Here is an 11,993-nt window from a genome sequence, read left to right as displayed (position 1 = left end):
CTATCCTTCTGTCAGTCATCCTCTAATCCCACTGGGGTGGTCTAACCTCCATCCCTTCTGCTGGGGGCTAACCTGTGCCCTTGCTCTCTAGGAAGAGTTGCTCCTGCTGATGGACTGCATGTGCCGCTCCTGCCTCTTCCCCAGGACCTGAGATCAGAGGCAAAATACATAATGTATCCTATCCCCTCTGACAGTGGACGACAGAATGCTTTCACTGCCCTGAAAACTCACTGCTCTTCTCCACCCATGCTTCTCCCGCTCTCCATGGTCCCTGCCCATTGGACCCTCCATCTCAGAGCCAGCAACACTGCCCCAAACCTTCTCATGTTTGGAACCTCTCCGACCTCTCCTGCCACGCTGCTCTTGTGCTTCCAGCTAGAGAAAGTCTTCCACGATTCAGGACTCGGGTGATGAGATTGGCATCCAGGAAGATTCCCCAGTGACAGTCCACATGCTATAATCGCATCTGCAAAGCTGCTTTGCCGAGTGACCTGAGATACACACCGGGTCCAGGGACGACGTGCTGGGCATCTTTGGGGTGGCATCTCTGGCTTCCCACAGTGTGTGTGTGATTGTGTTTCTGATTGTGTGTCATTGTAGTTGTGGGATTGTGTGTGTGTCCTCTACCTACGAGTGTGTGAGGGGTCATTTAGAATGCATTTTGCTTAGCCGGGTGCAGTGGCTCATGCCTGTAATCCTGGCACTTTGGGAGGCCGAGGTGGGTTCATCACCTGAGGTCAGGAGTTTGGACCAGCCTGGCCAATATGGTGAAACTCTGTCTCTACTAAAAATACAAAATTAGCCAGGCATGGTGGTTTATGCCTGTAATTCCAGCTACTTGGGAGGCTGATGCAGGAGAATCGCTTGAACCCGGGAGGTGGAGGTTGCAGTGACCTGAGATTGTGCCACTGCACTCCAAAGTGGGCAACAAGAATGAAACAAACTCTAAAAAAAAAAAAAAAAATTAGCCAGGTATGATGGTGCACACTTGTAATTTCAGCTGCTCAGGAGGCCTAGGCAGGAGAATTACTTGAACCTGGGAGGTGAAGATTGCAGTGAGGTGAGATCACACCACTGCACTCGTCTGGGTGACCGAGTGAGACTGTCTCAGAAGAGAATAATAATAATCAAAACCATCATTCATGTCACTAAACATACTGAGCAATTTCCATGTGCCTGGAATAGCCTCAGCCCACTACACTTTTTGCTTATGTAAGCCACACAACAATCCCACAAAAAAAGTGTAAAGCCTTAAATACAAATGTGGGAAAAGGAAAGAGGCTGAAAATAAGCCGGCAAACCATCTAGCTTAAATGCAAGGAAAAGAACAGCACACAAACTCAAAGAAATGGGCCATGAGCAGTGGCTCACCCTGTAATCCCAGCACTCTGGGAGGCCAAGGCAGGGAGATCATCTGAGTTCAGGGGTTCGAGACCAGCCTGGCCAACAAGGTGAAACCCCGTCTCTACTAAAAATAGAAAAAATTAGCCGGGCATGGTGGTGGAAGCCTGTAATTCCAGCTACTTGGAAGACTGAGGCAGGAGAATCTCTTCAACCCGGGAGGTTGCAGCGAGCCGAGATCGTGCCATTGTACTGCAGCCTGTGCAATGAGAGTGGAACTGCATCTCAAAACAGAAAAAAAGAAAAAGAAGAAAGAAAAAAGAAAAAAATAAGGGAGTCTCTGAGCCTACTCTGGCTCGGAGACTGCCTGGTAAAAAATAATAACAGTTTAAAAATAAGAGAGAGTATCAATGACCAATATTAAGCAATAAGAAACAAGAAAGCGCCCTACAAATCTCAAAACTCCAAGAACCTGTAAGCGATTTTTGTGTGTGTATTGTGTCCACTTCACACACGAGGGAAACTGAAGCTTAGAGAGGTTGAGTAACTTGCCGAAGCCCACACAGCACGTAAAAGGCAGAGACGGGATTTGAACCTGCGGTTCTGAACCCGCTCAATCTCTGGGCTATGGCGCCACCTCCCGAGCGCTTCTGGGCTCCCCCTTCCCGGGCTCTGCGACCAGCGAAACCCCGCCGCCTCGCCGGGCTTGGCTTAGGGTTTTCACTGCCCACCCGCAGGGGCTCCTGGACTAACTCTATTGCAGCCCTTGAGTTTCAGATCCAGCTTCCCTCACCTGCTTCCTTCTGAATTTCATCTGTGTTTCCATCTCCACCACTTCCCTGAGTTCCCCTGGCCTGGCTTCCCTCTGTATTCCTGCAACCTCCTCCTGGTGGCAGGTTCCAAATTTGGGCTGCATTCTTGCATTATCTGTCTCAGCTGAGGCTGTCAGTTTGCAGAGAGCCTCTCTACTCAATGACCCTCAGCAGCTTAGCATCCTCTGGGAATTTGTAGGAAATTCAGACCTAAACCCAGCCAGGTGCGGCGGTCCATGCCTATAATCCCAGCACTTTGGGAGGCTGAGGCGGGTGGATCACTTCAGGTAAAGAGTTCGAGACCAGCCTTACCAACATGGTGAAACCCCGTCTCTACTAAAAATACAAAAATTAGCCGGGAGTAGTGGCGCATGCCTGTAATCCCAGCTACTCAGGAGGCTTAGGCAGGAGAATGGCTTGAACCTGGGAGGCACAACTTGTAGTGAGCTGAGATTGCACCCGTGGACTCCAGCAGCCTGGGTGACGGTGAGACTCTGTCTCAAAAAAAAAAAGGAAACTTAGAAGCTCAACCCAATCCCAAGCCTGTTGAAGCAGAATCTGCAGCTGAAGACCTTTCCCGAACCACTCTCCCTCTCCTCGCTCTAGGAGTTTGGCAGCCCCTTAAAGATTGAGTAGTTCCGGCCTAGACCAGAAAGGGACTGTGGAACTCAGGAAACCTTCAAGACAAGGCACCTCACCTGCTGCAGCTGTGTCTGAGAAAATGGAGGTCAGCTGTGTCCTGAGGTTAGCTGACAACTGATCTTTTGTCTGAGTTGGGGGAGATTCAAGTTCAGTCTGGGCATTTGGAACTCCAGGCACTGGAGTTCCTTTTCTAATTGCTAATGACAGTTTTTTCTGGAACCCTATTACATGAAATATAAAGAATCGGAACAAATTAAGTCATCAATACAGAAAATTCTAGACATAGGCTGGGTGTGGTGGTTCACGCCTATAATCCCGGCACTTTGGGAGGCCAAGGCAGGCAGGTCGCTTGAGGTCAGGAGTTCAAGACCAGCCTGGTCGACATGGTGAAACTTGGTCTCTACTAAAAACACAAAAATTAGCTGGGTATGCTGGCGCACACCTATAATCCCAGCTACTTGGGAGGCTGAGGCAGGAGAATTGCTTGAACCTGGGAGGCAGAGGTTGCAGTGAGCCGAGATCACACCACTGCACTACAGCCTGGGTGATAGAGCAAGACTCCATGTCAAAAAAAAGAAAAGGAAATAAAAGAAAATTATAGATGTAATAAACCATCCGTGACATTGGAAGCCTCAGAGCAAAGCCCTATCCCTCAGTTCTCAAACTTGAGTGGGCACTGGAGTTACCAGGAGGGCTTGTGAAAACCCTGAGTAGGGCTGGGGTGGGAGTGAGAACTTAAACTTCTAGCAAGTTCCGAGAGGATGCTGAGGTTGCTGGTCCAGGGAGTAGCCTTTGAGAACCAGTTTCCAAGCCACAGTTATCACAAAGTCAGGAGTTTGAGACCAGCCTGACCAACATGGTGAAACCCTATCTCTACTAAAAATACAAAAATTAGCCAGGCGTGGTGGTGCACACCTGTAATCCCAGCTACTCAGGAGGCTGAGTCAGGAGAATCCCTTGAACTTGGGAGGCAGAGGTTGCCGTGAGCTGAGATCGCACCATTGCACTCCAGCCTGTGACAGTGAGACTCTGCCTCAAAAAAAAATTTTTTTAATTAGCTGGGCATGGTGATGTGTACCTGTAGTCCCAGCTAATCAGGAGGTTGAGGCAGGAAGATTGCTTGAGGCCAGGAGTTTGAGGCTACAGTGAGCTATGACCACACTACTCCACTCCAACCTGGGCAACCGAGCAAGACCCCGTCTCAAAAAAAGAAAGAAAATGTCATTCAGCGTTTTATCTTTGCAAAATTGTAATGCATTCTGATGACCCAATATGAACTTACGTGCTGATCTGAATATTTTCCTATATTTATTAACACATCATTTTCATTTAAATTATGTACCACCTACAATGTTTGCTGTTTATGTTCAAGGACCACCCTGATGGAGACAAATGCTTTCCTTTTTCTTCTAGTGGCGATTTCACATGTATAGCAATCTAGCGATCTCCTTTTTGATGCTCTGCTGAAAAATGTCCAATCAAGGTTGTAAGATCCGAAACGAGGCGTTATTATTATACAAATCAAAATATCCCAGTGAATGTGAAACCAACCAACCTGTCATTCTTCCCACTGCATTCCTTCGCAATGCCCCATTCTAGCTCTTTTCACATGGTGTTCAAATTATTGATTTATTTACCATCTGACATTCTCAAGGGCTCATGGTTTCCTCAAGGGCAGGAGAGTCTTCTATTTTTAAAAAAAATTGTGTAATAAGATGTTTGTTCTTCTATTATTTGTCTAGTTTGTGTTAATAAATACTGAGGAAGTTGTTTCTGGGTGAGGACACTGTGCACATGAGAGCATGTGTGTGTGTGTGATGTATGCTTATGTGAACATGTCAGATATGTGTGTGTGAGATTTCATATGATATGAGGTGGTTCATGCCTGTAATCCTAGCATTTTGGGAGGCTGAGGTGGGAAGATTGCTCAAGGCCAGGAATTTGAGATCAGTCTGGCCAACATACTAAGACCCCGTCTTTATTTAAAAACAAAAAGTCTGGGTTGGGTGGCTCACACCTGTAATCTCAGCACTTTGGAAGGCTGAGGTGGGTGGATCACCTGAGGTCAGGAGTTCGAGACCAGCCTGGGAAACATGGCAAAACGCCGTCTCTACTAAAAATACAAAAAAAAATTAGCTGGGTGTGGTGGCGGGCACCTATAATCCTAGCTACTTGGGAGGCTGAGGCCAAGGGAGGTGGAGGTTGTGGTGAGCTTAGACTGAGCCATTGAACTCCACCAGCCTGGGCAACAAGAGTGAAACTCTGAAAAAAAAAAAAAAGATTTCACAGGTGTGAGATTTGTAGGGTATAGGGCAGGAGTGGAGGAAGACTGGAGGCTTGTCCGTGACAATGGCTGTGTGGTTCCGTTGGGGGACGGGGTGTGTTTACCTGTCTGTTGCCCCAAGCTGTGCATGTGTCTACACTGGAATTCACCAGTAAGAATCCAGGACCATCGGTAGCTGGCCTGTGATGCGTGTCCCTACGCCCTGCCCATGTGTGTGAGGTGGGATTGAAAATGCCCATGCCCTGGGTCTCTGCGCTCTGTCGGATGCGGGCCATGTGCTGGGCCTCGGTGGGTTCTGTGTTCCTTTCTGTGTCTGTGTCTGTCTCCCCGTCAGGGCTCCCTGGCCATGTCGCTCTCTGTGTCTGAAGCTCATGGCCCTCCAGGGTATGGGACTGTAGGTGACTCTGCTACACCCTCCATCCCTGTGTCGGGGGCGGTGCAGAGCCAGAGGGGGGGTGTGTTCTCTGTTCCAGGCTCTCTGGGAAGTTAGCAGCTGGAGATTAGATTTCAAGGGATCACGCAAGGAAAGGAGAAAGAAGGATCCCTGGGCAGGACCAGGCCAAGGACCAGGGTCTCAGAGCTGTTAGAACAGTCATAACAGCTTCCGTGTACTGAGTACGTATCATGCGCTGGACACTGTGCTTTATGCTTTCATGCTTTATGGTTTCGCATTTATACTATTATGTTAATGCAATATTGTATATTACATTACATATATACTACATATATATGTATATATACATTTTTTTTCTTTTTGGAGATGGAATCTCACTCTGTCGCCCAGGCTGGAGTATAGTGGTGCGATCTCGGCTCACTGCAACCTCAGCCTCCCAGGATCAAGTGATTCTCCTGCCTCAGCCTCCCGAGTAGCTGGGATTACAGGCATGTGCCACCAACCATGCCCAGCTAATTTTTGTATGTTTTTTAGTAGAGACAGGGTTTCACCATGTTGGCCAGGCTGGTCTCGAACTCTTGACCTCAAGAGATCCTCCCCACTCAGCCTCCCAGATTGCCAGCATTACAGGCATGAGCCACTGCACCTGGCCTATATTATATTTATAAATAACAATTATAGGCCGGGCGCGGTGGCTCAGGCCTGTAATCCCAGCACTTTGGGAGGCCGAGGCAGGTGGATCACGAGGTCAACAGATCGAGACCATCCTGGTCAACATGGTGAAACCCCGTCTCTACTAAAAATTAAAAAAATTAGCTGGGCACGGTGGCGCATGCCTGTAATCCCAGGTACTCAGGAGGCTGAGGCAGGAGAATTGCCTGAACCCAGGGGGCGGAGGTTGCGGTGAGCCGAGATTGCGCCATTGTACTCCAGCCTGGGTAACAACAGCGAAACTCTGTCTCAAAAAAAAAAAAAACAACAATTATTTGGGCTGAGCGTGGTGGCTCACACCTGTAATCTCAGCGTTTTGGGAGGCTGAGGCTGGCAGATCACCTGAGGTCAGGAATTCAAGACCAGCCTGATCAACATGGAGAAACCCATCTCTACTAAAAATGCAAAATTAGCCAGGCCTGCTGGTGCATGCCGGTAATCCCAGCTAGTTGGGCTGCCGAAGCAGGAGAATCACTTGAACCCGGGAGGCGGCAGTAGCGGTGAGCTGAGATCGTGCCATTGCACTCCAGCCTGGGGGCAACCAGAGCGAAACTCTGTCTCAAAAAAGAAAACAAAAAAAAAAAAGAAAAAAGAAAAAAACACACTTATATGGATTGTTCATAATGTTTTATATCAGTTGTAAATTACTTTATAGAGACCTCTTTTTTTTTTTTTTAGGGACAGGGTTTCCCTCTGTTGCCGAGGCTGGAGCACAGTGGTGCAATCACAGCTTAATGCAGCCTTGACCTCCTGGACTCAAATGATCCTCCTGCCTCAGCCTCCCAAGTAACTGGGACTATGGGCATGTGCCATTGTGCCTGGCTCATGAGACCTCATTTTCTATTATCCCATTGAAGGTAGGGGGAAATGGAAGCTCAGAGAGGTAAGTTCATTTTCCCAAGGTGGCTCAGCAAGCAGGTGGCAGAGTCAACATCTAAACCTACTTCCAAGTGTCTCCAGTGTTTGCCTCTTAATAATGACCCTCCTCTGCCCAGGGTGGAAGCCACAGCATCTGAGGAGGACCAGCAGGGCGTAGGTTTAGCTGAGTGACCATGGATGACAGCAAACTGGTGGCGTTACGTTGTTGCGATGGTTTGCCTTTATTGAGTCCTATGTGCCAGGCACTGTGCTAAAGATTTAGATAATAATAATAATGATACCCCGCGTGCAGTGGTTCATACCTATAATCCCAGCACTGTGGGACGCGGGAGGACTTACTGAGCCCAAGAGTTCAAGACCAGCCTGGGCAATGTGGCGAAATCCCATCTCTACAAAAAATTAGCAGGGTGTGGTGGCACGTGCCTGTGGTGGCATGTTCCCTACTCAGGAGGCTGAGGTGGGAGGATTGTCCAAGAGGTCGAGGCTGCAGACCCGGGTGACAGAGTGAGACTGTCTCTTTAAAAAAAACAGATGGCGATGATGATGGCAAATGTTCATGACACTTAGCAAGGGTTGGTCCCTTCTCTAAGTGCTGTCACACGGATTAATTCATTTATGCTTTTTTTTTTGGTAGCGTCTCACTCTGTCACCCAGGCTGGAGAGGAGTGGTGCAATCTCGGCTCATTGCAGCCTTGGCCTCCCAGGTTTAAGTGATTCTCCTGCTTCAGCCTCCCCAGTAGCTGGGATTACAGGTGTGCACCACCATGTCTGGCTAAGTTTTGTATTTTTAGTAGTGGCCGTGTTGGTCAGGCTGGTCTCAAACTCCTGACCTCAAGTGATCCTCCCGCCTTGGCCTCCCAAAGTGCTGGGATTATAGACGTGAGCCTCTGCGCCCAGGCTAACTAATTTATTCCTCATACTAGCACTCTGAGGTAGGTACCATCAGCGTGTCCTTGAAGCCTTCGTGTGTACAAGCTCGTAGAGGTGCTGGGATTTGACTTTATGGGCTGTCCTCCTAACCATGTCCCTTCATCCATCCCCTGTAAGCTTCTCAACATTCCTATGGTGTAGGAGAAAATATTACCCATTTCACAGATGAGGAAAGCAAGGCCCACACCTGTACTGACAGAGCCAGTAGACCCTTGTCTGTCTAATCAGCACCTCCACACTCTTCACTCTTGATCCTGTTTAGGGAAGACGCTGGGAATCTAAAGAACCTTGGAAGGGCTCTGGCCAGGCTCCCAGAGATCCGGGTCCCAGTCCAGCCCAAGGGTCCCAATCTCCCTCCCCTTCCTGTGCTACTCTAATTTTTCCTTTGCCTTGTTTCTTTTTTTTCTTTTTTCCTTTTTTTTTTTTTTTGAGACACACTCACTCTGTCGCCCAGGCTGGAGTGCAGTGGTGCAATCCTAGCTCACTGAAACCTCCGCCTCCTGGGTTCAATCAGTTCTCCTGCTCAGCCTCCCTAGTAGCTGAGGTTACAGGCACCTGCCACCATGTCTGGCTGATTTTTGTATTTTTAGTAGAGACAGGGTTTCACTATGTTGGCCAGGTGGGTCCCGAACTCCTGACCTCAAAGGATCCACCCGCCTCAGCCTCCCAAAGTGCTGGAATTACAGGCGTGAGCCACTACTCCCGGCCCTTGTTTCATTTCTGCTGGCTGATTGGTAAGAGCTCATTTTATATGGTATGAATTGAGTCTATTTTTTCCTAGAAGGATTTGTGGGTTTTTTGGTTTTGGGTGTTTGGTTTGGTTTGTGTTTTTTGCTATAGGCCAGTTTTACAGTTGTATACAGCTCAAAAGGTCCGCCACTTGTTTTACAGACTGAAGATTTCCAATGTCACTTGAGAAAGTCTCCTGGCTCCTGGGGTGGGAGCGGCAGGCTGTTTCCTCTCATTCCCTCTCCTAGGCTTGTCCTTAGTGTGTGTGAGGCAGAGGTGTGATTTCTTGTCAGTTTCTACATATCCTTTTTTGTTGTTGTTGTTGAGATGGAGTCTCACTCTGTCACCCAGGCTGGAGTGCAGTGATGTGATCTTGGCTCACTGCAACCTCCGTCTCTCAGGTTCAGGTGATTCTCATGTCTCAGCCTCCTGAGTAGCTGCAACTACAGGTGCGTGCCATCACACCTGGCTAATTTTTGTACTTTGTAGTAGAAATGGGGTTTCACCATGTCGGCCAGGCTGGTCTTGAACTCCTGGCCTCAAGTAATCCACCTGCCTCGGTCTCCAAAAGTGTTGGGATTCCAGGTGTGACCCACCATGCCCAACCTGTGTGCACTCTATATATTATAGCTTGTAATGCTGTGCTGTTTGAAACATTGCAAATATCTCCTCAAGCCTTGGTACATTGTCTTGCAAAAGGTTTTTAACGTGTTATGCAAATACTGCTATCTGGTACTTCACAGATTCTGGATTGCCAGCGGTGGTTAGGAAGATTGCCCAGTCTGAGTCTGGTGGGGGTGGGGTGTGGGGGCTCTTCCCCATCTCCTTCTCTACCTGCCCCCACCCCACCAGGGCTGCTCTCCTTATCTCCAGCTTCTCCTTTCCCAAGGTCCTGCCTCCCAAGGAGAGAACCTGCCCCAGCTTCCCCCTCCTGCCTTCCCCTCCCAGACTTTCCTTATTTAGAATGAGGGTTGTTCCATTTCTTTCTTTTCTTTTCTTTTTTCTGGCTCTGTTGCCCAGGCTGGAGTGCAGTGAACGATCTCGGCTCACTGCAGCCTCGAACTCCTGGGCTCAAGCTATCCTCCCACCGCAGCTTTCTGAGTAGCTTCGACTATAGGCGGTGCCACCACACTGAGCCAATTTTATTTTTCAGTAGAGATGGGATCTTGCTATGTTGCCTAGACTGGTCTCAAACTCCTGGGCTCAAGCGATCTACCTGTCTAGGCCTCCCAAAGTGCTGAGATTACAGGCCTGAGCCACCAGCAAGCCCCTTGTCAATTTTTTTTTTTTTTTTTTTTTGAGACAGAGTCTCCCTCGGTCACCCAGGCTGGAGTGCAGTGGTGCGATCTTGGCTCACTGCAACCTCTGCCTCCCCAGTTCAAGTGGTTCTCCTGTCTCAGCATCCTGAGTAGCTAGGATTACAGAGCTTCCCACCATGCCTGGTTAATTTTTGTATTTTTAGTAGAGATGGGGTTTCACCATGTTGGTCAGGCTGGCCTCGAACTCCTGACCTCATTCTCTATCCGCCTCAGTCTCCCAAGTATTGGAATTACAGGTGTGAGCCACTGCACCGGGCCCCCTTGTCAATTTTTAAGAGCTCTTCGCATTTCTGTCTTTTAACCTGTGCCACCCTCTGTGTTGCAAATGACTCCTCCTCAAGTCCTGTCTGTTGTCCCTCTTTATAATGCTGTTTGTCACCTAACATCTTAAGGTGCTAGGTTGTATACACAGCGTCCACCTTGTCAGCTTCCGACCTAAGTTAGGCAGGTCTCCGGGCTCCAAGGGGAGGGGCGCCCTCCCCTTCCCTCGCTGATTCCAAATCTCGCAGCTTGTACCTTCCCACGGGTCGGGTGCATAAAAGCGCGCGGGGCCGCGGCGGGGCACTGCCACCATGTCCCCGCTGCGCCCGCTGCTGCTGGCCCTGGTCTTGGCAGTCATGCCCTGCGCCCAGGGCGCCTGCCCGGTGCCCGCCGACCTCAAGCACTCGGACGGGACGCGCACGTGCGCCAAACTCTATGACAAGAGCGACCCCTACTATGAGAACTGCTGCGGGGGCGCCGAGCTGTCGCTGGAGCCGGGGGCCGACCTGCCCTACCTGCCTTCCAACTGGGCCAACACCGCCTCCTCGCTTGTGGTGGCCCCGCGCTGCGAGCTCACCGTGTGGTCCCTGAAAGGCAAGGCGGGCAAGACGCGCAAGTTCTCCACCGGCACCTACCCGCGCCTGGAGGAGTACCGCCGGGGCATCTTCGGAGACTGGTCCAACGCTATCTCCGCGCTCTACTGCAGGTGCCCAGCCGCCCACCCCAGGCCCCGGCCCCAGCTCCGCACAACTCCCCCACACCCACCACCCAAGCCCCGAGGCTGCTCGGCACCCCTGAACTCCCGACTGGAACTGGGAACACCAGGAGGCCTCAGTACAACCCGTCCTGAGGCCGCGTCTCAGAGTCCATACCCAAACCAGGTCCTCCTTCTCCTCACCCCCAGCACCTGGTCCGCACTCCACCTGCAGTCCAGGCCCCTGGGACCTCTCCACCCCAGCTCTGGGATTCAGAGCCAACCCTCCACCCCTTCTGGAATCTTCCACCTACCCACCTGCCCACTGCTGTACTTCCCAGGGAGGGCTGGCTAATTCTGGGGACTGAGAGTTCCTAGACCCCTCACCTTGGAGTCCCCAGAACCGAAGCCAGTCCCCAGCCCTCAGTCATTACATCTGTAAGCTCCCAGACCCAACTCTAGGGACTCCCAGACTCTAAAGCTAACCCAGACCTCAAGACCCCAGACTGAATTACGGGAACACCCAGTGAGCCTTTATGTTCCCCACTCCCCTAGACCCTCTAGACCAGCCTCAGCCCCTAAAACCAGTCCCACAGCCCAACTCCAGACCCAACCCTGGAGGCCCCAGAGCCCACCTTGGGCTCACAAACTGGGGACCTAGATCCAGTGGTCACACCTCAAGCCCTCCCCAGCCACTCCTGTCCCCCAGTAACTCCAAGAACCCCCAGCTCCAAACTCCCAGTCTAGGATCTCTGGTTCCTAAACTTGGAACCTCAGACCCAGACACCCCAGCTCCCACCTGGCCTCAGGCTTCTAGAACCCCCAGACCCTGGGTCTCTGAGAGCCCTGGAAGTAATTCTTGATTACATTTCAGGTGCAGCTGATGCTCTGCTGGTCTCTGAACTGCAGCTTCCACAGAGCGCTAAGCCCCTCACTTGGCCTGTCCCTGGGCTCTGCTCCTGGGCCCCAAGACCCAGAAGAAGGAGCGTTTTGCCTG

The 11,993-nt window shown here is 50.5% G+C and overlaps 1 protein-coding gene across 1 annotated transcript; it reads left to right on the top strand.

Annotated features, from left to right (window-relative positions):
• Positions 1 to 10,604: 10,604 nt before the first annotated feature.
• SYCN (syncollin) lies at positions 10,605 to 11,351 on the top strand. Its single transcript, XM_035284372.3, has one exon. The coding sequence runs from the start codon at positions 10,614 to 10,616 to the stop codon at positions 11,349 to 11,351; it is 738 nt and encodes a 245-aa protein (XP_035140263.2). The 5' UTR covers positions 10,605 to 10,613.
• The last annotated feature ends 642 nt before the right edge of the window (positions 11,352 to 11,993 follow it).

This window comes from Callithrix jacchus, chromosome 22 (genome assembly GCF_049354715.1).
Source record: "Callithrix jacchus isolate 240 chromosome 22, calJac240_pri, whole genome shotgun sequence".
Taxonomy (NCBI): Eukaryota; Metazoa; Chordata; class Mammalia; order Primates; family Cebidae; genus Callithrix; species Callithrix jacchus.
Note: the sequence above shows the minus strand (reverse complement) of the source record. Positions and strands in the feature narration are given on the sequence as shown.